Here is a 23793-nt window from a genome sequence, read left to right on the forward strand (position 1 = left end):
ACCGGTACCGCTTTTCTCTTCTACAAGAAAAAAAAAATCCAATCAAAAAACAAAAGAATTGAATTACTGAAATATTATACGTAGGCAAAAGCTTACGAGTTTCACAGTACCATATTGCTTCTACATTATCATCAACGAATGTTCAAGCTTCAGTTTCTGTCTAGAGAGAGAGTTTTTCGTTTATTTCCTTTTAGATTGCCGATTATCTGAAAGCAATTGTACGTGATCAGTCGATGCATTATTTATTGAGCGATTGATGCCAGCTAAATTATAAGTACATATTTTTCAATCATTTTTTTGGGGGAAAAAAAAGGAGTTGTTTGGGATCTTGTTGTGAGATTGATTAGGGATGTTCCCATGGTGGGCATCCTAAATTCAATATATGCACATGGAGCGTGCCCTATGTGACATTATTTCCCCCCTGCCCCACCATAGCCCTCAATCCCCGCATAATTCCCCGGCAATCTTCAAAGGCCAATCCCATGTATAAAAATATACGAACATTTTAACATTACACCCAACACAACACCACAACATCATCCATCTCATCTCTTCTCATCTCAAATGGCTTCCTCCACGAAGCAATTCTTGCCTTCCATGTCCTTCCTGGCATTGCTCCTCTTGTCTTGTAGCTGTCCCCATGCTCATGCCAGGGAGAGCAAGTTCTTCAGCAAGGCCATTCACCTCCACTCCACCACCAAGAATGTCGAGGAGATGAAGCCGCCTCACGTCAAGATCCCGGTTCCTCCCCCGGAATACGCGCTGGTGGATTCACCCACTCCATCTCCATCTTCATCCTTGGCTCCAGCAGCTGCACCTGTGGCTGCTCCGGTCTCTTCTGAGATTGAGGGCGGGTACGGCCTGTACGGTCATGGCTCGGGAGTCTTGTTGCCGGAGAAGGAAACCAAGACCACCCCCACCACGGTGACCGGCGGCTACCGATCCGAAGCCACCTTGACCGGCGCCAACGGCAATGACAAGTTCGAAAACGAGATGATGAGTGAAGAACTCAACGGTGAGAGCACGGAGAAGGATGTATACTCGAACGACCATAAAAACAACTACTATTACAACAACTACAAGAACCAGAATGTCTACTCCAGCAACTACCACAGCCTGTACAGCGGCAGCACAAACAACCGGTACACTGAGAGTTACAAGGGGACTACCACCACCACCGGCGACAACCAGTACTACTACCCGAGCAACTATAATGCCAATGAGAGGCAGGGGATGAGTGACACGAGGTTCCTGGAGAACGGTAAGTACTACTACGATGTCAATAGGATTGACGAGAAAAACGCGTACCAACAGGCGAATGAGAAGAAAAGCTACATGACCGAGAGCGAGGGATCTTACGAGAACGAGAGTAACCGGTATGATCCGAATAAGTCGAAATACGAGTTCGACAGCATGGAAGAATACTACAAGAGCCAAGGATACCATCTGAACAACCCAGAGGCATATATTCCTTGAAAGAGTGCAGAAGAGACACAGATCATGGGATTGATGAGAAAAAGACAGAAATTGTAGTGACATATTGTTATATTCTCGTTTTATTATTATTTTTCCTCTAAGATATTGGAGACACCAGCCGAGTGATGAAGCTCAGCTTGAGTGTTTGCAGTTTTATCATTTTGTGGTTTGCATGGAAAGGATATTAGAGTTCCATCCATATATATCGTGGCACATTTTTTTAAGATCGCGAGGTTTTCTTTTTCTTTTTTATTAATTGAGACTAATACTCTTCCAAACTTTGACTTAACTCTTGGCCATAAAGGACTATCACTTCCGAACTTTGGCTTATTCAGTTAGAAAAGTATTAATGGTGTTGAGATATGTTATCCCATCGAAAAATTAAGAAAGAAATCACAAACTTATATGAGGTTTGGGTCCAGTAACCTATCAACTTAAGCTTTTGGGTTGCAGATGGACTCAAGTCCGTGTAAGCCCAAGTGGGTATTTTTTCATGGTATCAGAGAGGGTTATGCTTCCACCCACTCATGTGGGTTCACACCACGCCAGATTCAATTTCGAGGTAGCCAAGAGTGCGCCTCATGTTAATCAGGCCCAAGAGTGGCCCGATCCAGTTCCGAGGTAGCTAAAGGTGCACCTCTAGTTAGGCCCGAGTGTGAAACTCGAGGCTAGTTTGGTATTTGTTCCCCCTTACCCGAGCACGGAAGAGGATGCCTGGCTCGGGTCAGTTGTTAAGGGCGGGTGTTTAAGAGGATGGGTGTTGAGATATGTTGTCCCACATCGAAAAATTAAGAAAGAAATCACAAGCTTATATGAGACTTGGGTCCAGTAACCTATCAGTTTAAGCTTTTGGGTTGCAGATGGGCTCAAGTCCGTATAGGCCCAAGTGGGTATTTTTTCAAATGGGTTTCTAATTTCGATCATATGGCACGTCCTTTTCCTTGTCCTTTCATGTCCAGCCATAGAAATTTCATGGCATGTTTAAATGGGGATGGATATCTAATCCACATACATGAAAAAATGAGATGAATGATATCGAGTTCTGCTTAAAGATTCACCGGCTGCATGAGAATGAGTTGCTTATAGTCGCAATAGATGTACCACAACTCATCACTCGAATTATGATCCTTCGATAAGCCCCGTACATGATACCATCGACCAGCAGTTGGCTTTTATACACTCGGCTTGTGAATCTCTGAACAAATTTGAGCGGGACTGTTCATGTTCAACTTCGAACACAAGTTCAGATCTACAAACCATAGCCAATAGATCAAGTGGGAACATAAGATTGACAAATTCTCCAAAAAGTGTGCCTAAATCTCTTATCCATGGTATAGATTCCTCACATTGTTGCTCAAAGTGACACTCCATGTGATTAGAATAGTGTCCAAATTTTCAGTGTTCATCACCTAGTATTCGAAAATTCAATGGACTTCAACTAGATATGGATCACAATTCTTTCGCCTTTGCTTGAACATGGAGGTTCCGGTTAAAGTTTAAGATACGACCCGAGCCCATCTAACCATATATCTTTGATTAAAAAAAAAGTTCAAGGCATTTAAGTCTTGATAAGTTTTTTTGTTATAAAGAAAGCTACTAGATATATACGTATTAGATGTAATGGAGATAACTTCGAACAATTGGACAGTAGCTTGCATGGATTGGTGTTAGAAAGGGTCATGGAGGGATAGGCTACGAAGGATTATAATATAAAGTTATATAATAATCCTTCATAATCCATCCGTCAGAATCCTCCTTAAGCAGTAAATCATTTATGAACTTTTCCAAATAGATGGGCATATGTCATTGATATATTGTTGGCAGAATATTACAGAATTTTCGTCCGCGGACAATCCAAATTCGTTATATAGCAATCAACATCACTTTTTTTCCTTTCCAATTGAAGAGGTTTCCTTCAAACAAAATTTAAAATTCGAATTTTGTAAATAAAGAAAAATCAATGATTAATAGAGTTTTTATCTCTTTAGGCAAAAAGAAAAAAAAAAGAACGAAATAAAAGTATTTTACGTCTTAGTGGGCTTCCAACCTTCCAAGTCCATTGGGCTCTGATTAGATATCAATTGGTGTTTACCGAAAAAAAAAATCATTAGAGAGCACGAGCAGGGTGCCCTATCCGGGATAGTAAGCGATCATCCCTAACTCGGTTTAGGCCTCGAACAAACCGAGCGTCCAAACACAGCTGGAGTAGGGTTTAACGCTTCCTTCTCAACTCCCCGGAGCTGCCACCGAAGTACAAGGTAAAGCCCTCCGCCGGCCTCCTCTCCGCCGACGCGAAGCTCACTGCCGTAGCTAAGAGCTGACAAATGGCCTCATTCGCCGCTGCCAGATCGGTTCTCCGGTCGAGCTCCGCATTTAACTTCGCCGCTCGGCTCGCCTCCGAAGCTCAGGCCGCCCGCTCTCCCATCCGGGCCGCGTCCAGGAGACGCCCCTCCCTGTCCACCTTCAGGCGAGCTTCGAAGTCCAGTTTGTTGATCGTACAATTACTGCACATATACTGACATACATGAGAATCGAACTTGCGGTAGCTTAAAGAATGAAGTTCTTGTTTTTGTGAATTTTGAAGGAGTCCCGTCGAGATGAGCTTCTGCGCAGAGTCGATGATGCCGTACCACACCGTGACCGCTTCGGCATTGATGACCTCAATGCTCGCCATTTCTCAGCGGAGCTATGGCTGGCTTCCCGAAGGTACATACTTTTCTGGCACTCGAAGAATCGATAATCTGCCGTTTCGTATTTGTGCCTATTGATGCTGAAAATTACGGATTTTTCATTGCATAAAGCGATTAATCTGATCAGCTGATTCCGTTGACTGAAATGTTACTCATTTTTCGCTTTAAGAGTGTTTTTTTAAGGAGTATGTTTCTATCTGTTGCTGGACCTGAGACGGAAAGTCTGTAATTACATTCATTACTATGATGATTTGATGCGGAACTTGGTTCACATGACATACGAGCTTTACTCAAATCACGTTCCATTAATTTAGACTCATTACTTCGGTCATTTGAGGTTTTCGCTGTTCTGTTATTATTGCTCTTTGTGTTAAGCATCTATTGGTACCGTGGCATCATCGGAGGTTTTTCCTTTACATTATGTCTGTGTCGTGTTAGATATTCTTATAGGAATCGCTCTGATGTGAGCTTTTAGTTGAATTGCTTGTCCCATTTTAAATCTAATGTGCTTTGTTTCTCATAATCCACTCGGGTGTCCGTGAAATTTGAAGTTTGGATTTTTTATTTCCAGTATTGTGATCAATTTGAAGATGCTTGAAGTAATGATCTTTGAGTATGTGTACTGACTGTTTTTGTTCAATCAGCTTGCAACAATGATTTGTGAGGGAAAAATCAAAGAACTTTGCGTAGGAAGTATGGGACTTTAGAGTGACCCAGTATTAGAGGTTCCGATGAGCTGCTGAAGGAACGACTTGGACACTGGACATATGTGGCTAGATGATCTAGCTGTTACCATTGAATGCTTTCTAGGACTAGAGGCTACAGCTACTCGTGCTGTTTGAGACATGCCATCATGCTTTGGCAAATTTATCAGGATGTTTTGTATTTGATTTTCATTGAATTTTTGGCAGCCAAATAGATCTCTATGCTTAATCTGGTTGAAAGTCTCTGTACATTCACTGTCCGGCAAACTCCAAAGTTGTGATGAACCAATTTACTCGATTTGAAAACATATCAAAAAGATCCACTACAACTATGTGCTTACCGTTTGATGAATCTCAAATGGCAATGAAAAATTAAGTTCTTGGGTTCGATTCTCTGATGTAACAGTCGAAATATAGACACACTGCATGGTTTATCTGTTTACTTCTTTCTGCCGGTTGATTAGTTATTTCGAACTTCGTAGACTTCCACTCCTGATTCCTCAATTTCTTGTTTTTGCTTAGGTCTGTAATGTTAACAGACTCTGCTGAAGAATTCATGATGGCGTTCTGTGTTCAACATTGATTAGTAGTGCTTCAGTAGTCCGTAGATTGACAGTGTGTAGTGATATGGATTTTCGTCCGGCAGCTGAAATGAGTTCCCTTTTGTTTTTTTCGACAATCCCTTGTATAAACCCCCAGTGTTGCAATAAATGACTAGTGAAATAATATATGAGTCGATCGCAAAATCGAATTCCTGTTTCATTGCAAATTCTGAGCTTGCCATTACAGGTCTTTAGATGGACAGATGTTTTACTTCATTAAGTAAGCAATATGCCAACAGGACATGTTTTATCGAGCATCAATGCACGAAAGCAGTGAATTTGTGATTAACAGTAAACCTAGTAACGGCGACATTGCAAAATCTAATACAGATTTGAAGTTATTGGAGTATAGAGGTTATTCGACATTCACCAGATCAATCATAAGCTGTTCTAGGCAATACCAGTTCACCATCAGCTGAATGCACGTGCCGCAAATAAACAGAAGAGTGGAATACCACAGAAACTGCAAGATCTCGTAACAGGGCTATTAACAGGTAAGAGATGATGGGCACAATTTTAGTAGATAAAAACACTGGGCATTTACTTCTTGGGCCGATTCACAGCACGAAATAAACATGTAGAAGTTTCTTTGCAAATCCGTTAAACAAAAGCCAGCCAGAAACATCGGATGCACCTAAGCAGAGCATAGCAAACCCTTCCAATGTATTTATCATCATCCTCTCATATCATAGCTCACCAACTGAACATCAATCTAAGATTCATGGACCTAACATAGCACGATCCCCGTGAAAGCTCTTTCTTTCTAGACACGGACATGTCATTTCACCGATAATGCATCTAACTTAACAGTTCATTCCCATGAAACAATCAAATCTATGATCGTTTCAAAGATATTCACTACCAAGTGATGGCGAATCACTCTTCAGTGACGTTCACGAGTTCGTACTCGACCAGAGAGAGATTGTTATCTTCCTTGACTTCGAAATCTGCAGGTTCAGCCACCTCAACGAGTCCCCACTTGTCAACTGCCAGCCTCATGGTGCCCTTGAACATGTCAATCTTTGCATTACGGAGTATAACCGTGGCTCCTGGCTGCATGATATCAACTGCATAGAAGCAAATCCATTATCAAAAAATGCACACGCAACAAACCAAGACTATCTAAATCCAGTTAAATGTATATATATTCTTTAAAGTATGGTACTTCCACGATAGAGAGACGTAAGCTAGATCTGTTTACAAAAGGGAGGAATCATGGAGACATTTAACACATTCAATCGACACGTAGTACAAATCATTATTTTCGTGAGAGGTAACAACATAATACAACTTGATCAGGTCACAGAAAGGGTTCATTATTTTCATTCGATCGCGTTACATGCAATCAGCATCAAAGACAAACATAGAATTCTTGTAATATCATTCCCTTCGCAAAAGGATAAGGCGTAAAAGCGATGTAATTTACTCCCGAAAATAAGATACAAGAACCCGAGGGGAATCAGCAGATAATGTATTCAATCAGTGTACCCAGTTCGAGTGGCGGAAGAGTTATGGCCAGACAAAGCCCATGCCCTCAGTGGCCTAGAAAGCTTTAACCTTTGCTAGTTCTTAAGTAGAATAACCCATCTCAGTTCCCACAAATCCACTCGATAGCTTGAGAACACAGCAATCAAGAAAAGCAGAGCATCAACCAATCGGTACTCTAATAGATACATACAGATAACGGAGCATTAATTGGTTAATCGCATAAAAAATGGGTCGCCTTCACAGGCTAATCAGCAGTAAAACAGTATGCAACTCGTAAAGTCAGGAACAAGGACGGACCTTGCTCGTTACGGGCAGTGAATATAATCGACCCAGTCTCGTCGCCGATGAGGCACTCGGCGATGCGGGCGACGCGGGGAGGAGGGCGGGACAGCATGGCCTTGGAAGACGACGAAGACGACCGATTGGCCCGGGCGTTCATCGGGACATCCTTGGAGTTCACGACCTTGACAGTCAGGTTGTGGCCGCTGGTCCCGGGCTGGAGGCGATCGACTTTGGTGAACACGGGCTTCCTCTTCTCCGGCACGCCGGGCCCGGTGGCGGCGGCGGCGGCGGTGGCGGGGGCGGGCTTCGGGGCGTAGGTGGATTGCCTGGGTGCACCTCTCGTCCTGCTCGCCATGGACAAAGGATTCCTCGGGACTGGGAAGAGTGGGAGAGGTCTAGGGTTTGGCGATGAAGGTGATGATATAAGGGAGCGGGCGCGATTGGAAAAGGTAGGAGGAGGGAGAAGACGAGAGGACTGAGAGAGAGAGAGAGAGAGAGAGAGAGAGAGAGATTCTCGTTGTGTAGGGTTTTTGGATATCGTTGAAATGTTAATCCCCAACGGATTATAAGTAAACGATTTGAGGGAAAAAAACAATTATTTATTTGGCAGATTCCTTCGTTTTTCATCCCCAAATTTCCGTGGTTTGTGCAATTTTACCCGTCAAGGGTTTCAAAATTGAATGAGGCGTTTGGTTTTAGAGTTAAAGTAATTTTGATTTTGATTGTGGAAAAGGATAAATATTGTATAGTGTGTTGAGTTAAAGTTAAAGTTGAACTTGGAAAATGTGTATTTTTGTTGTGTAGTGGGTTGAGTTAAAGTTAAAATTAAAGTTTTTGTGATTTTAACTTTGAAAACAAACGGGTCGGAAAGAGTTCACTCACTCCATTTGGAGCTCGTCCCCCAAGGTCGGGGTCATTCGAGCCTAGTCGCGCTGAGTACAGATGCGCTCAAACCCGACCCAACTCGAAAATAGCTTTGTCCGAGCACTTTTGTGCTTCTCTTTTTCGTCTAATCTTGACCACAAACAATTTTAAGTGAACTTTAAATCCCTCCAATAAACTTCGTCCATCGTTACATGGACCATTTGGCAAGTGGTTTCATATAGCGGGTTGATCGACAGAAGTCCAAAATGAAGGCTCGACACTAGATTCAAAGTTGACATTAGCATTTAGATGGCATTAGTCATGAGTTTTGAAATGTCTATTTTCGCTCATTGATAATGTATATTTTTAATCTAGCAAGTATATTGTTTTGGGCAACTAGGGATTTTAATTGTGAAAGAGTTCTAGGCTTCGTTTGAGAGTGTTGTTGTTAATATAAAAGTGTTAAAATAAAATTATTAAAAAGTAAATATTAATTTCAAAATATTTAAAAAATAATAATTTGAAACTCCTAAAATGAAAGTTAATATTTAAAATAGGAAATAAGTTGAATCAATTTAAAAAAACACCCATTAACTTGCTGGATATTTCCAATCGCGGAACAAAAATTAACCGCCATGATTTTAAATGATTTACACCGAATATGCTTAATTCCCAACGTGCTTTCAAATTAATTGATTGAAAAATAACATTGCATTATAATTTGAGGATAAAATTTATAGACGTGGTGTTGGGTTAGGTCGAGAGCTCAATTCGCCATTGAATTGCATTTTTGGTTGTAGTTTTTCTAATATTAATCATAGCTTAAGTCGATGCTCGAATAAATTAAATTCTAGTTAAATAGCTGAGTTATCCATGCTTTCCCCCAAAAAGAACAAAATGTATATCTTGTGCGGAAGGATCAGATACGGTCAAGAGCCACTTCAGTCTAGTATTAGGGAGCTCGGAGTCTCGGACTGCAGCTCGACTCACTGACCAGGAAGCTCGGACTCGACTCGATACGAGCTCGACAAGACCAAGTCACGTCCGGGAAGCTTCGCCAACGGGGGAGGACGACCAAGAAATGGCGATCCTTGGCGCAGAACAACAACAGCAAAGAGCCACATTTGACCATCAACAGGGTCTGCAACCTTCTGAAGCAGAACATCGGAGGAGGAGACGGAAGGCCCACGACCGGTCTCGGCCTCGGGGACCCGTCTCTGTACCGCTCCTGCTTCAGGACTTCCCCTGCAGCCGAAGAGGCTGTTGGTGATACTCTGAGGTCAGGGCAGTTCAGCTGCTATGCCCCCACCGGAGGCATTCTTCCTGCTAGAGAAAGTGAGGTTTGCAAGGTTTCGTTATTGATCTTTTGAGTGAGCTTCCAGCTTCTTCCTTTCCCTTGTTTGGTGAACTGCTGAAGGGTTAATCCCTCGGTTTGGATTTCGGTTTTATCGGACTAAGCCAATTGATGTATGCTGAACTTTGCCAAGAGTGTAAAATTTCCACTTGGCCTGTGATGATACCCGGCTATGTCATGCGATGTTCACTTTGATGCTAATACCCTTCAAATTTCATTAGGGCCATTGCCGAATATCTTTCTCGTGATCTTCCATACGAGTTATCCCCGGATGATGTCTATGTAACCTCTGGTTGTAAACAGTCGATTCAAGTCTTATTCGCTGCCCTTGCTTAAGGGAGTGCCAATATTTTGCTTCCTAGACCGGGCTACCCACAATATGAAAGCAATTGTGCCTTTAATGGCCTCGAAGCTCGGCATTACGATCTTCTTCCTGAAAAGTGTTGGGAGGTTGATCTCGACTCGCTGAAGCTCTTGTTGATGAGAACACTGCAGCTATGGTTATCATAAATCCCAAGAACCCTTGTGGGAATGTGGACAGTTACCAATATTTGAATGAGGTATGCTTTGGGTGACCTGTACAATATGCATCTTTTGCCTCTCTTCCACCTTATTCTTAATCCTTATATTCGAATACAGATTGCAGAGACTGCAAGGAAACTCGGGATTGTTGTCATCGCTGATGAAGTATATGGCCATCTCTCTTTTGGAGATAAACCTTTTGTCCCAATGGGAATGTTTGGATCAATCCTGCCAGTTATCACCCTCGGGCCCATATCAAAGTGATGGGTTGTTCCGGGTCGGCGACTTGGTTGGATCGTGAAGAATGACCCTAATGGAATGCTTCCAGAAACAGGGGTACCAGTCATCAATACCAATCCTTTGAAGTTTGAACTCATTGGACTCTTTGCCATCAAGATGGTTGAATCTCATTAATTTTACTTTCTTACTCAGATTTCCGAGTGCATTAAGAGGTGTCTTGAGTTTTCTGCTGAACCTGCTACTTTCATTCAGGTTTGTAGTGTTCTGAATATCAAAATAATCTATTCAACTCGTACTTAGCTGCCAAAAAGGAGACATGAACTCGCCCTGTTATTCTTTTTCATGAAACATTACCCAGTCCTTTCATCTCACTGCCAAGCAGTAGAAGCCTGGCTTATCTTAATTTTTACTCTTCTTCTTTCTCATTTATGGGTTCTGATTGCTGTTTATAATGCAGACTGCTGTTCGTAATTTCATCAATTCATGATGCGAACTCACCAACTCACTGATTTCATTGGTAGTTCATCGGGGAAGAAGTGCACATGGTCGATTTTTTTTCATGTATCACATAAAAGGCTCAATATTTATCCATCAACTTCCTCTTCTAGGTTTGGACATACTCCTCCAGCTTCACCTGCTTTTCATACTTTTCAGGGGGCTATACCCAGAATACTCAAGAAAACGGAGGGATTCTTTTCGGAACTTGTAAACATGGTCAGAGAAGCTTTAGAGATATGTTACGATAAGCTCAAGGACATGTAATTCATTAGCTGTCCACATAAACCAGAAGGATCCATGTCTCTAATGGTACGACAGGACAAAAAATCAGCTTTTATTTGAGTTTCTTTTTTCCAGGTTAATGTATCTGTGAAAAATATCTGCAGGTGAAACTGGAGTTATCTTTACTGGAAGACATAACCAATGATATGGACTTCTGTCTTAAGCTAGCTGAGGCAGAATCTGTGATTATCCTTCCCGGTAAAGAAAACAAGTTAAACCTGTGCTTGGAAGGAATATTTAATCGACCTTACGGGAATGACCTGAACAAAAATGCACAGTTGACTGGATTACATCAGGAGAATTCATCTAAACTGAGGATGTCTTCACAATCTCCTGTTTCAAGCAAATTTTCTTTGATCACTTGTTCGTTCAATGACTGTTTCAGATCCCAAAAGAAGAAATTTCTTTGTGCATTCTTCCCATTAAGTAGAGGTCATCTAACTGCGAAATTTAACTTGTTATTGCAGGGAGTGCTGTAGGCATGAAAAATTGGCTTCGCATAACTTTCGCAGTTGACCCACTTTGCCTTGAAGATGGCCTCGAAAGGGTCAGAGCATACTGTATTCGGCATTCCCAGAAAGATTAAAGTTCTCCATGTCTGACTATTTACTACCTGGAGAGTGTGAAGATCGAGTCCCCCATGGTTACCAAGATGAGGGTCTGTTGTCGAGGCCCCTGCAATATGACGGGGTTCTAAGGACCATTTTGAATTATTCCTGTTGTTTCTGCAGAACATTCAAATTCAGTTTTGCCTTTTATTTTCTTGTTCATTTTCCAGAAACATCAACAGGGTTGCTAATGAGAAAGACTGATGTTGTACAAGGGAGTATTGCTTTCATGTGACATTACTAAACCCGAGTGGATTAATGAGCGCTAAGCTCATAATCATCGTAACCTGACATATCTAGACCCATAAAGTTGCATCAAAACAGAGTTCTGCAGCAAGTGTGCCGTCAAAGGTAAAACCGAACACGTGGGATTATCTGCTCTATCCTCATAAGGAGACCCACCGGCACATCTGAAATGATCAAAGTTGAGATCGGCTCGTGCTTCCACCATTGTTATATGCCGTACATGATCACCGATCCGCTACACCAGACCCGAATTGAGATCGCGGTGGCTCAGATGGGCTCAGGATTGGGCCTGGCCTGGCTCGAGTGAGAACCCCCCCTAAAGTCCAATTAGATTGAGAATCTAGACAAAGTTGTCTATAACCCATAATCCTGAATTCTAACCGTTGAAGCCCACAGGGCACCAGTGTTCCCCCGCCGTCGAATATTCAAAAGCCTCGGAAAGGAAAAGGAGACATCTTTCGTCTCTGCAACGGCTCTCTTCTCAATCGATCTCAAACCTTGGCAAGCTTCCATTCTTAAGAGAGCTCAAACCAGAGCGAAGAAGCCATCTTTAATCAAACGACTCGCACACCGAAAACCCTCTTTGTTTACTGATCTTCTCTCTGCCCCCTCGAAGCTCTGTTCCCTTGAAGAATCAATCATGGACTCAACGCCGGCATCTCATCGATCAAGAACCAAGCTTGTCTCTCGCCTCGCGAGGCCGAGGGACTTGGAAATTGAGGCCGAAGGGCCTCCGAAGCTCTCACTCGATCTGGTCAACTCGCCGTCCTCAAGGAAAATCCCGTCCCCGTCAAACATGTCCCTGCGGTCCTCGACCAACTCCCTCCCCCTTCAAGAATTGCTGCTTCTCTCGCCCTCTCCTTACAAAAGATCTAAGACCCGGCTCGCCGATCGCCTCGAAATGGCCAACGATGAGAACGTCGAGCCCGTGGGGGCCCGGAAGCGTTGCAAGAGCCGCGGGTCTCACCTGGGTCTCCCGGGCTGCGGTTCTCCCAGGACCACCCGGCGGTCGCGGAGGAGGCCGGAGGCCGAGGCCCGGGAAGAGAGGGAGTCGGGATTCGCGGAAGAGATGGTGAAGCCGAGGAGGAGGAGGAACAGTGGGAGGTCGAGGAAGGAGAAGCTAACCTTGGTGCCTCTGGTCACTTCTTCTTCGAGCTTATCCAGTATGTATTGACATGACTTATATGCCCATTTCAAAATCGAAGTTTGATACTTTTCCTCTAGATATGATTTGTTCTTCGTTGTAGGGCTGGAAGCTGATGAGGGATTTGACAATGTGAATATAGACCTGATTGGAGAAGCAATCACTGATTTGATAATGTGGAGAGATGCTGCGAAATCGACCCTTTGGTTCGGTTTGGGCTCTCTCTGCTTCTTATCATCATGCTTTGCAAAAGGAATCAACTTTAGGTGAGCAGCTCGGCTCTATTTTGATTTTCTCGACTTTGATTTTGTTATTTATACAGATGGGTAATGCCGTGATGCTGAATCGCTTTATTTCGGCTATGCTTTTGCAGCATTTTCACTGCAGTTTGCCAGCTGGGGCTTCTGTTTTTGGGCTTATCATTTTTCTCGAATTCGATCTCTCAAAGGTATACCTGTAATATCACTTGAGACTTATGCGTGGGTACGCTCGTTTTGTGCCGAGGCTCAGCTTAAGTTTACACTGGTGATTTCTTCAGGAATAATGCAGAGAAGAGGCGGGATCTCCGGTTAAGGGAAGAAGATATCTTACGGGCTGCTAGACTCATACTTCCAGCTGCAAATCTCACGATCTCAAAGACGAGAGAACTTTTCTCTGGGGAGCCATCTACGACCCTTAAGGTAGTTAAACAAAAGATCATATTCTATCACATTTCTGATGAGCTTAAGTGCTTGTACTCTATTGGACGAGAATAAATTCTTATGTTTGACTAAACAATAGGTAGCGCCATTTCTTCTTCTTGGTGCTGAGTACGGGCATCTTCTTACAATGTGGAGACTCTGTGCAATCGGTAAGGGAAAGAGTATGGTCAGTTCATTTGTACAATTGCTTGCTTGAGAGATTGTATTGCGTAACGTTTGACAAACCCGTGCAGGATTTTTCATGAGCTTCACTGTCCCCAAATTGTATTCGCGCTATTGTCTTCAGATAAACCAGAAAGGTGGGGGGGAAAAAAAAAACCGACTTCCCATTGCTTGCATTTCTCTTGCGTTTTGACGGTGTTTAAGTAGTTTCTTTCTAAATGCAGTTGAGTCCGTGTTATGGTGGGTATTAGAGAAGTGGTGTGTTTGCTCCCACAAGAAAATGGTGGCGGCATCAGCCACCATGGCCTTTTGGAATCTCTCTACTGTCAAAGCACGTATTCTAACAGGTGATCTTATTCCCATCACAGATAAAACTAAAATTTAGCATCTTATCATCTGAACATGTCTGGGGCCTCTGGGCTGAAAATTGGTGTTTGATTATGTTGTCTGGCTCTGATTACAGCATTCATATCAGTCGTGATTCTCCGATACTGTCGGCAAAATTCACAGCTGAAACTTGGAGGGGATGGGGCAGTGGAAAAAGAACGACTTGGTGAACAACAACTTCAGCAAGCTCTTGTTGTGGCTGAATGAAAGTCTCAACATGAGTGAGCAGTCACGGTGGAATCTTCCTCCTAGGAGACTCGACAGGAACGTGACGAGGATGTTGTATCTGTATATTAGAATGGAAATCTTGTATTAAGGTCAAGAAAAAAACTCTTTTAAGTTTTAACATCTTTTGTACAATAAGACCCTTCTGCCGCTGCTTCTGTATTAATCACTCTCCGGATTCCTGGTGATAGCTAATGAACGTTCTGTTTCCAGAAACATTTGATAGGTCAGTTCAATATTTACTGAAACCATGTTTCATCTAATGAGCTGGAATTATTTGAAAAATTATCAAGTGATGGGACATTTTGGAACAAGAAGTCGCCATGTCAATCTCAATTTCCCCTCCATATTCGAACATTTTGCAGCGAAGCAAAATGCATCTTTTGGAAGAGAGTTTATTCTGGTCAATTCATTACAAGTTACAAGCAACATTGCTTGGAAGCTATTATACGATGGAGGGCTTGAGGACCAACAGGCAGATGTCGGTTTCTACTGTCACTGGGTCATTTGCTTGAGTCTGTAACGGATCTTACGGCGCTTTGGCATGCCTCTCATAGAAGGCCTTAATCCTTTCTAGCCCATCTCTGAGCAAAGACGGCTCGATGGTGAAAGTAATGCGAAGCCAATTCTTCATTCCAACAACTACACCTGCAATACCTCAACAATTGGTATATATGTAGAATTTATTGAGAAACTTATGTGCAAAACCATATGTCGAAGAGCCCAAGACTTGTTATGGTAACAAAAGCAACACAAGCACTGATGTAGGAACTATTCTACGAGCAGAGCGTGCAATTAATCTGAACTCTGAAACTGCTACGAAGAAATAAAAACCTTGGATGATGATCTAATTACCAGGGAGAACAATGACTGATTCCTCCTTGGAAAGCTTCATGCAAAAGTCTACATCGTCTTTTACGCCATCCAGCATCGACAAATTCAGCTTAACCTGAGATGAATTAATTTGTCCATTTCAAGTTCTTTCATTTTCCGCAGGACATCGACAAAAAATTTCTTACTATTGAATTGTTTGTCAAAGAATGGAATCATACCATTACAAACATGGACCCTTCGGGCTTGTACGGACAAGTAATGCAGGGGATATCTTTAATCATCTCATAACATATATCTGCAGTTTGCTTGAGTACGTCGATTGTTCTCGAGAAGAAATCATCTGGTGTCTTCTCAAGTATCTGTGGAACTGCTCCCTGTTATACTTCGAAGACAAGGCAAACTGAGTAGAAGCCTTGATAACAAGCCCTTAAGCCACCATGCCCCGCCGGGAAAAAGAAGGTTACAGAATAATCACAGAATTACGATATCCGAACAACACTAAACGGGAGATACCAATAAGTATTTCATCTTGTATACCTGTATGAAGGTAGCCGGATCGGGGGAGGTACTTAGGAATCCCTTGATGGACTCAACAACCTAGAACAAACTAACCAGCTAGTTATATCCTCTCCTCAAAGAGATGTGAAACTGAAAGCTAAAGAGAGATAGATACGTCACCCCATGTTTTGTGAGGATGCCATTCGGATCAGTCGTAACAAGCCAACCGAGTCGCCATCCCGGAACAATCCACCTCTTTGATATCGATCCTAGAGTCAAGACGGGAGCAATGGATCCGAACACTCCCATGGGAGTGAATGGTGTATTCCCAAAAACTAGATGGGCGTATACTTCATCGGAGATCACCATAATCCCGAGCTTTTTGGCCATCTCTGCGACCTAATGTAATGCACGAATATATCAGCCTTAAATAGAGGCAACCTCACATCAATAACTCTAAAGAGTTTTAACAAATATTTCTAGGCACCTTCTTCAGATGGTCGTAGCTATAGACATTCCCACAAGGATTGCCCGGGTTTACGATGACCATTGCCACTGTGTTCTCATCTGCAAGCTTCTCAACACCCATGAGATCTACCTCCCAGCCTCTTTCCGGAAGAAGATCGAAGTGCCTCATTTCGAGGTTACTGGATGAAGCACACGTTTCGTAGTGAAAGAAACCAGGTCTTGGCAGGAGGATATTGGCACTGGGACGTGCAAGGACCGATATGATGACCTCAATAGCTTGTATGCACCCGACCGTTAAGAACACGTCATCGGGAGACAGTGCATAAGGGAGATCCTTAGAGAGGTACTCTGCAACTGCCCGGTACGAATTTTGGCAAAAAATGAAATTGGTTTAGACAGACACCAAAGAATCCATAAAGAAAGAAATGGAAAGACAGAAACAACAGAGAAGTGAATCCAACTGTCCTGAACTTCTCAAATCTCGGCAAAACAATGAAAAGGAGTAGATCAGAAAAAGCGCATCGAAAACCCATTCATGCTTCTGGAAAATGGTTAAGTCGATGCCAAATACGGATTAGTCTCGGCTAGTAGAACATTCGCGTTTCACCGAAAAAGGACTATAGAAAAAGACGTTCTCAGTTATGGTGGGAAACTACCCTGCTTTCGTGTATTGCCTTTTTAAGGAACGACTGTTATTAATACTAATCGGATGTTATGCAGTAGAATGGATCGTGTTGCTACATACCTCCGCGCAGGGAGAATTCCGACAGGGTAGGAGTAGCAGTTGAACCCGCCAGAGCTGACGGATTCAAAGATGGCTCCCTCGGCGACAGGGGAGGTGCAGAAGCAGGGGAAGACGGAAGGGTCGCCATGGCCTAGTGGGATGACCGGCCTCGGGTTGTCCTCGCTGAGGCTGCCCCAAAGCCGACCAAGGATGCCACGGACAGAGATTGTCGAGGAGGAGGTGTAGAACTCATTGGCTCGGAACTTCCATCTCTGCTCGCTCAGCCCGCTCTCCATCACCCCTCCTTACGCCGGTGGCAGGTCGGTGGGGCACTGCTAGGAGGGACACGGCTAGGAGGACCGATATAGGTTCAGTATTTGTGTGTCCATATATCTTCGATAATATATGTTGGTGTTTGATTGATTGATGAAGTGTGTCAATTATTATTATCATTATTGTTATTATTATTACTATTTTGAGTGGTGCTGACCCGATTTATCCTCGCTCAGCATGAGCTTACCGGTCACAAGGATTTCTTTTATTCTTTTTTCTATTCAAACTCGATTGGACTTATTGCCTTTAAATTGCTATTTAATTAATTGTTTGATTTGATTTGATACACCATCCGATGTGCTCAACAACTTGGACTCTACAACCTACTTTTACTCAGCGATTGCAAAGACGTAATTGACAGCTTGATGTCTCCTCATCAATCTCTGCCTGAACTATCTTCTTTATTGAATAACTGCACTGCTGTATATATCTCTCGAGCAGATAACCATCTTGCCCACAACATTCCCCACCGGGCTGATACTTGTAATTTGAATGGTCCTATTGACATCTCATTCATTCCTCTGGCAATTCGCTTCAGGAGACGAAAAGATGCAACATGGTCCATTCAACTTTTGCTGCTTTGTTATTATTAATGAATATCTATTTTCAAGCAAAAAAAAAAAGATGATTTATTTATCGCTGGCGGAGTACGTGGTTGATGTGATCGTGGTGTGTCATGGATCAGCGGTGGACCTTGACAGTCCTTCTTAGAGTAACTTGCCGGGCTTTTTAGTAACAATGACTGAATATCCAGAAACGTATCATTCTCATGGTACATTATGGCATGACGAGGATGTAGTTTGGTAAGAAGCACTGAGAGGAGTATAGTATTAATATTGTTCTTTTCACGAGTCCATGGCTATTCCTAGCCGAGTCAGACTTGATACCCGTAGCCCACAATTCCATCAGCTCCACTTGTAGGTGCTGTTGTTATATTGCCCCAGGTCCTGGTGTACAATGGGGGTCCATAGTGAAATCCTACAGACAGGTCGTTATCGGGATTAACGGTTTTAATATGGTAATTTTCAATTATACTTGTGTTTATTTTGTTGTGATTTTTCACAATATTTTCCTTGATTACCCGACGGATAAACTGTTATATTCCGCTCTTATAATATTCTATTGGGTCCTTGTATCTGTTTTTGCAGATATATGGAAGATGCTCTTGACGGTTTTCTTAAAAAAAAAAGAAAGAAAATTATACTGATAAAAATCAAACATGCAACTTCTTGTTGGTTTCAAGCAAAGTCGCATCTCGTTTTATCTTGTATGAATGGGATTGGATGTCATTTTATAATTATATATCAATATATTAATGGGGAACTGCGTATATGGAGATCTCCAAATTTTTCTAAACAAACCGAAATTTTGGTGATACATTCAAGAAAGTTCACGCCTCTGTCTCTTTTTAGGAAAGATGTAGTCAAACATTTGATGCCATATACTCATATATTTTGCTGCTAATTAATGAGACTGCCATTCGCTAACTCTAGTGGATACGAAGACTTGTAAACATATCTCGAAGATGAATTCTGTGAGAGGGAGCACGAGATCTAACATGCAGTTTCCGATCTCTACAGCTCCATCACCTGCCCAGAGATCTGAATTATTGCTTCTTGGCATGCCTTTCACAGAAGGTCTTGATCCTCTCCATCCCGTCTTCGAGTGAAGCAGGCTCGATGGCAAAAGTCACGCGTAGCCAGTTCTTCATGCCGACCGCTATACCTGCAATAGTTTGGTGCTCAGTTAGTTAACATATGTGTAGGACTTACTGAGAAGTTATGTTTTGAATTGGAAATTTTTACCTCAGTCGATTGAGGCAACCACTACGGATACGAAAGAAGTAAACCTCGGATAATGATTCAGTTATTACCTGGTAGAACAATGACTGATTCCTCCTTGGCAAGCTTCAAGCTAAAGTCCAGATCATCTTCTATGCCGTCGAGCATTGATAGGTTCAACTTGACCTGAAATATTCAGCCATTTCGGGTAGCATTTCATCAGTTCCTCAACACAAACATACACTGCCAGGACCGGCAAGTAGATATACATATTAGTTTATATACACATAGATCCACACTTTAAAGAATTGATGATCATACCATTACAAACATTGACCCTTCAGGCTTGCTTGAGCAAGTGATACAAGGGATCTGTTCGAACCTGTCATAACACATATCTGCAGTGTGCTTAAGTAGGCCGATAATTCTCGAGAAGAAATCATCTGTTGAATTCTCAAGCATGCGAGGAATTGCTCCCTGTCACATTCTCAAGACAAATGGGAGAGTAAGAGAAGATCTAAACAATCCTTGGGAACCAAGAACATTAAATAACACATTCATTAAATAAAGCCTCCAACACTCATATTTGGAGGCATAGAAATCAACCAGAAGAATTAAATCGAGTGAACTTTTTATACCTGTATGAAGGTTGCGGGATCGGAAGCGACAGTTAAAAACTCTTTGATGGACTCAACAACCTGAAAAGAAACAGAACGGGCCAACTTAAATTCTTCCTTACAAGTAAGAAATTGAATTCTATAAGCCACCGGCAAAGAGAGAGAGCTGACCCCGGATTTCTTCAGGATGCCATTCGGGTCAGTAGTGACAAGCCAACCAAGTCGCCATCCCGGAACGATCCACCTCTTTGATATTGACCCTAGAGTCAAGACTGGAGCAATGGATCCAAATACTCCCATGGGAGTGAATGGCGTATTCCCAAAAGCCAGATGGGCGTATACCTCATCAGCGATCACCATAATTCCGAGCTTTTTTGCCGTCTCAGCAACCTAGAGGACAAAAAAATCAAGCTATAGCTAAAGATGAGGCATCTCCAAGTCTAGAACTACAAGAATTTAAGATGAACCAAAATTCGATATATGTATATCCGTACCTGCTTTAGATGTTCATAGCTGAAGACGTTACCACATGGATTGCCCGGGTTAATGATGACCATTGCCATGGTATTCTCATCTGCAAGCTTCTCAACCCCTGCGAGATCAACCTCCCAGCCCTTGTCAGGAAGAAGATCGAAGTGGCGCACTTTGAGTTTGCTAAAAGAAGCACATGTCTCATAGTATGGATAACCAGGTCTCGGAAGCAGAACATTGGCGCCAGGGCGGCCGGCTAGGACCGATATTATGACTTCTATCGCTTGAGTGCATCCAACAGTTAGGAATACATCGTCAGGAGATAACGTGTATGGAAGATCCTTGGAGAGAGACTCCGCGATTGCCCTATACCAAATCAAAGGCAAGAAATCAACTTCGTAAGCGCTTGGTATGACCTCATCCACTTATATAGTAGCACACTTTCATTTACTCTTATCTATATTTTTCCATCAGAAAGAAAAATAAATTGAAGAGATTTTCTTTTCCATGTAATCCAAAATTATAATTACTATAATATATTGGGAAGAGGTCATATACATAACCAGTTAAGTCTTCCTGATGATATCAATAATAGAAACATATACTCCATACATGCAAGTGTAAAATCAAAATCTATAAGGCACACAATTTGATTACTCTAATATTGTAGATGCACTAATAATCAAAATGTTGCTGTAAATGGTCTATATTTGTCCATCGTACATCATGATCTCGTGACGACTGGAGTTACTCCTAACCGGGATATAGATATCCCTAGTTAGATGCACTAATCCATATATTTATATAAGTAAAATTGACTCCTACATTATTAAATGCTTTCTCATTAATAAAATAAAATTATTAGAAACAATTTTTTAAAAATATTAATAGATATGATTTGAAATAATTCATATAGCATTTCTTATTATAATATACGAACTTATTGCAATATAAAAATAACAATTGAATATATGAAATAAGGATGTCATAAAACTTTATATTTAAAAAATATGCATTCAGATTTGTGTTAAACATGTAATATACAACATTTAAATAAATACACAATACACAATAATTGAGTTTCGTTACTTGAAATTATTTATCGAACCATTCAAAATTAGTTTAACTTTATTAATTGGTTATAGTATGAAACATAAAATTAGCATTGGTAATATTTTGAAATGTTAAGAAGTAAACATATTTTTCAAAAATCAAGTTAATTATTATAAGAAATGATATATATGTGTATTAAAACAAACATATATATATATATAATGGAAATGATATAAAAGTTCACAAAAATTAATTAATTATATATAGAACTTATAAAAAAAATTTATTATCCCATAGAAGAAAAATTTATGACACAGCATTATGAGCTTAAGCTCATAAATAAAATAAAAAAAAATTAAAAATATGGATCTCTTAAACAAAGCTTTAAAAGGGACCAAACAATTTTTTATCCTAATTACAACACTTAATACATGTGATAGATCTATATTAATAACTAATGTGAAAAATGACACATATAATTGAAATAATTAATTTCAAATTATTATTATAATAATTAGCTTACTCTAATTTGTATAAAAAAAAGCTATTAAAGATTATTATTTGAAAATTAAAATTAATAATTTAAAAATATTATTATTTTTAATAAGAGAATTGGTGTTTCAACTAGTCAACTTTGGTCAAAGAATTGACGAAGTGACAAAATAAACTTTCCTCAATGGCAATTTTGCAGTAGGTTATATATGACCAAAAGAAAATATCCATGTGTTTTGGATCTTTGTAATATGTGTAACTATATATATGGGTCCAGTTTATTATTTGAGGAAAATCTTAAAATATATATTGTAATAGAAAATAGTGTCGCCATACCAACACCGAACGAAAACATAGTGTCGTCATACATTTATGGGTCAACAAGTGGGTCTGTTTCAGAGCTGAGTCAAATGAAGGCTACAAGCACTAAATAGGAAATCTGCGGCTGCCCCCATGTTCAATATGTTAAGATCCAGTCAGGTATTATATATACTTGGATATATAGTTGGTATACTTCAATCCCTATAGATAAACACATCTATCGCAAGTAAACACAATACGATATTTATAGTATCTTTTAAATAGATATAGACACCTAATACGCAAGGGCATCGATCATTTGAGGATATAATAGCATCTCGTATTTATACGCGATATTGGACCTCTTTTGTGAATAGAATGATCCATTTACTTATCAAAAACAAAATAAACCATTTACGTTATTATCCACTTAATCTAATACTAAGAGGCCTGCGGCGCTTCTTGATTAGTAACGGAAATGCAGCAGAAAATATTGATTCCGGCTTGTTATAACATTTTGTTCATCAAAGGGGAAAAAAAAGAATAAAAAAGATCTAATCATTTTTGTTAGAACACATATATTCACTATGATTATTAAATATTAGACATCAATTACCTAGGAGTCTTGTCATATATATGAAATAAGAAATGGACGCGTAACATATATACTTTATTGATCGAAAAACTAAAACGAACCAAGAAAGCAAGAACCGCGCGATAATTGCAAAAAATGTTCTACGTACAAAGGACACGAGAAAATACTAGAGCAAATTAGACCAAAATTGATAGATATCCGAGAGCTATAGTAGTTTGGATTGGTATTTGTTACCTCCGGGCAGGGGGAATACCAAAGGATGTGGTGGCGTAGCTGTTGAACTTGCCGGAGCAGAGGGTGTCAACAATGGCATCCTCGGCCACAGCGGCAGTGCGGAAGCTGGGGAATGAGGAGGGATCACCGTGGGCAAACGGGATGATGGTCCTGGGGTCGTCCTTCCTGAGGTTGCCCATCAGCATGGTTCGGACCATCCTTATGGTGACCGCCGATGAGGTGCTCTGTACTTCATTGCGCTGGAACCTCCATTTCTGCTGACCCGACCAGTTCTCCATCGCCACCTCTCCCATATCAATCTCCTCCGGCAGACAGTGTCTTATGGCGACCGGCAGCTGAGAATGTGAGGAGATAGTTCTGAGTTTCCGCTACGTCGTCCAGCCCTTAACGTGGGAATGTGTATGAGCGCAGTTAGTTTGTAGTATATATAAGAGTGAGAATGTGAATGAAACCGGGTGCTTTCTTGGAAAAATAACAAATTCTTTTCATAAACCAAAAGGAAAATTTTAAAAAAAAAGAATAACTTTTTGTGAAATTATAAAAAATAAAAGGGTCGCTGCAGTCTAATAGCATGACCCTTTGATAAAGATCCAAATTCGAGTCGCTGTTAAATTATGGAGTCAAATTACTTTATATTTGACAACTTACACAATTTGTGTGATTAGGCTTACCTATTTTGTGGGTTTGCATTTCACATGAATTGTAGCAGCATTAGGCTTCGTATGGGAATGAGGTGGTGGTTGAATATGTACTTTTCTTATTGGATTTTAAGAAGAAACAGTTTGGTGAATTATTTTAAAATTATAGTATAATTGATTTCAGCACTTTTGCATTATTTTTTCGGTTACAAGGAAGACTAATGGACCTTATACAATGAAATAAAAATTTTAATAGCTGATAAATGGACACTAGTAGGTC

The 23793-nt window shown here is 41.1% G+C and overlaps 6 protein-coding genes and 1 pseudogene across 9 annotated transcripts; 4 read left to right on the forward strand and 3 right to left on the reverse strand.

The window, feature by feature from the left end:
* Positions 1–499: 499 nt before the first annotated feature.
* Positions 500–1726, forward strand: LOC116202343 (protein E6-like). The gene has a single exon (XM_031533865.1). The coding sequence runs from the start codon at positions 565–567 to the stop codon at positions 1474–1476; it is 912 nt and encodes a 303-aa protein (XP_031389725.1). The 5' UTR covers positions 500–564; the 3' UTR covers positions 1477–1726.
* A 1903-nt stretch (positions 1727–3629) lies between these two features.
* LOC116205896 (protein NUCLEAR FUSION DEFECTIVE 6, chloroplastic/mitochondrial-like) lies at positions 3630–5621 on the forward strand. Of its 2 annotated transcripts, none has more exons than XM_031538592.1 (3): positions 3630–3943; positions 4061–4182; positions 5393–5621. In XM_031538592.1, the coding sequence occupies exons 1-3, from the start codon at positions 3801–3803 to the stop codon at positions 5398–5400; spliced, it is 273 nt and encodes a 90-aa protein (XP_031394452.1). In that variant the 5' UTR covers positions 3630–3800; the 3' UTR covers positions 5401–5621. The 2 variants fall into 2 exon arrangements, with proteins under 2 accessions (XP_031394452.1, XP_031394451.1); XM_031538591.1 differs by lacking the exon at positions 5393–5621 and adding an exon at positions 4811–5256 and having other exon boundaries at positions 3632–3943.
* A 365-nt stretch (positions 5622–5986) lies between these two features.
* LOC116205895 (uncharacterized protein At4g28440-like) lies at positions 5987–7781 on the reverse strand. Its single transcript, XM_031538590.1, has 2 exons — positions 7258–7781; positions 5987–6539 (listed from the first exon to the last, which is right to left on the reverse strand). The coding sequence occupies exons 1-2, from the start codon at positions 7595–7597 to the stop codon at positions 6349–6351; spliced, it is 531 nt and encodes a 176-aa protein (XP_031394450.1). The 5' UTR covers positions 7598–7781; the 3' UTR covers positions 5987–6348.
* LOC116204364 lies at positions 7596–11828 on the forward strand (annotated as a pseudogene).
* Positions 11829–12199: 371 nt separating this feature from the next.
* LOC116205892 (reticulon-like protein B17) lies at positions 12200–14693 on the forward strand. Its single transcript, XM_031538585.1, has 8 exons — positions 12200–13019; positions 13104–13266; positions 13374–13448; positions 13539–13680; positions 13781–13850; positions 13935–14000; positions 14088–14210; positions 14327–14693. Exons 1-8 carry the CDS (start codon positions 12497–12499, stop codon positions 14455–14457), a joined length of 1293 nt encoding a protein of 430 aa, XP_031394445.1. The 5' UTR covers positions 12200–12496; the 3' UTR covers positions 14458–14693.
* An 85-nt stretch (positions 14694–14778) lies between these two features.
* LOC116205894 (nicotianamine aminotransferase 1-like) lies at positions 14779–17464 on the reverse strand. 3 transcript variants are annotated; one of them, XM_031538588.1, is made up of 7 exons: positions 17021–17464; positions 16295–16623; positions 15988–16206; positions 15847–15906; positions 15528–15683; positions 15331–15424; positions 14779–15123 (listed from the first exon to the last, which is right to left on the reverse strand). In XM_031538588.1, exons 1-7 carry the CDS (start codon positions 17145–17147, stop codon positions 15005–15007), a joined length of 1104 nt encoding a protein of 367 aa, XP_031394448.1. In that variant the 5' UTR covers positions 17148–17464; the 3' UTR covers positions 14779–15004. The 3 variants fall into 3 exon arrangements, with proteins under 3 accessions (XP_031394448.1, XP_031394449.1, XP_031394447.1); XM_031538589.1 differs by having other exon boundaries at positions 15528–15668; positions 16295–16629; positions 17021–17441; XM_031538587.1 differs by having other exon boundaries at positions 16295–16629; positions 17021–17438.
* A 1198-nt stretch (positions 17465–18662) lies between these two features.
* LOC116205893 (nicotianamine aminotransferase 1-like) lies at positions 18663–23286 on the reverse strand. The gene is made up of 7 exons (XM_031538586.1): positions 22876–23286; positions 20225–20567; positions 19902–20120; positions 19752–19811; positions 19435–19590; positions 19206–19299; positions 18663–19057 (listed from the first exon to the last, which is right to left on the reverse strand). The coding sequence occupies exons 1-7, from the start codon at positions 23166–23168 to the stop codon at positions 18939–18941; spliced, it is 1284 nt and encodes a 427-aa protein (XP_031394446.1). The 5' UTR covers positions 23169–23286; the 3' UTR covers positions 18663–18938.
* Positions 23287–23793: the final 507 nt, after the last annotated feature.

Source organism: Punica granatum, chromosome 4 (assembly GCF_007655135.1).
Source record: "Punica granatum isolate Tunisia-2019 chromosome 4, ASM765513v2, whole genome shotgun sequence".
Taxonomy (NCBI): domain Eukaryota; kingdom Viridiplantae; phylum Streptophyta; class Magnoliopsida; order Myrtales; family Lythraceae; genus Punica; species Punica granatum.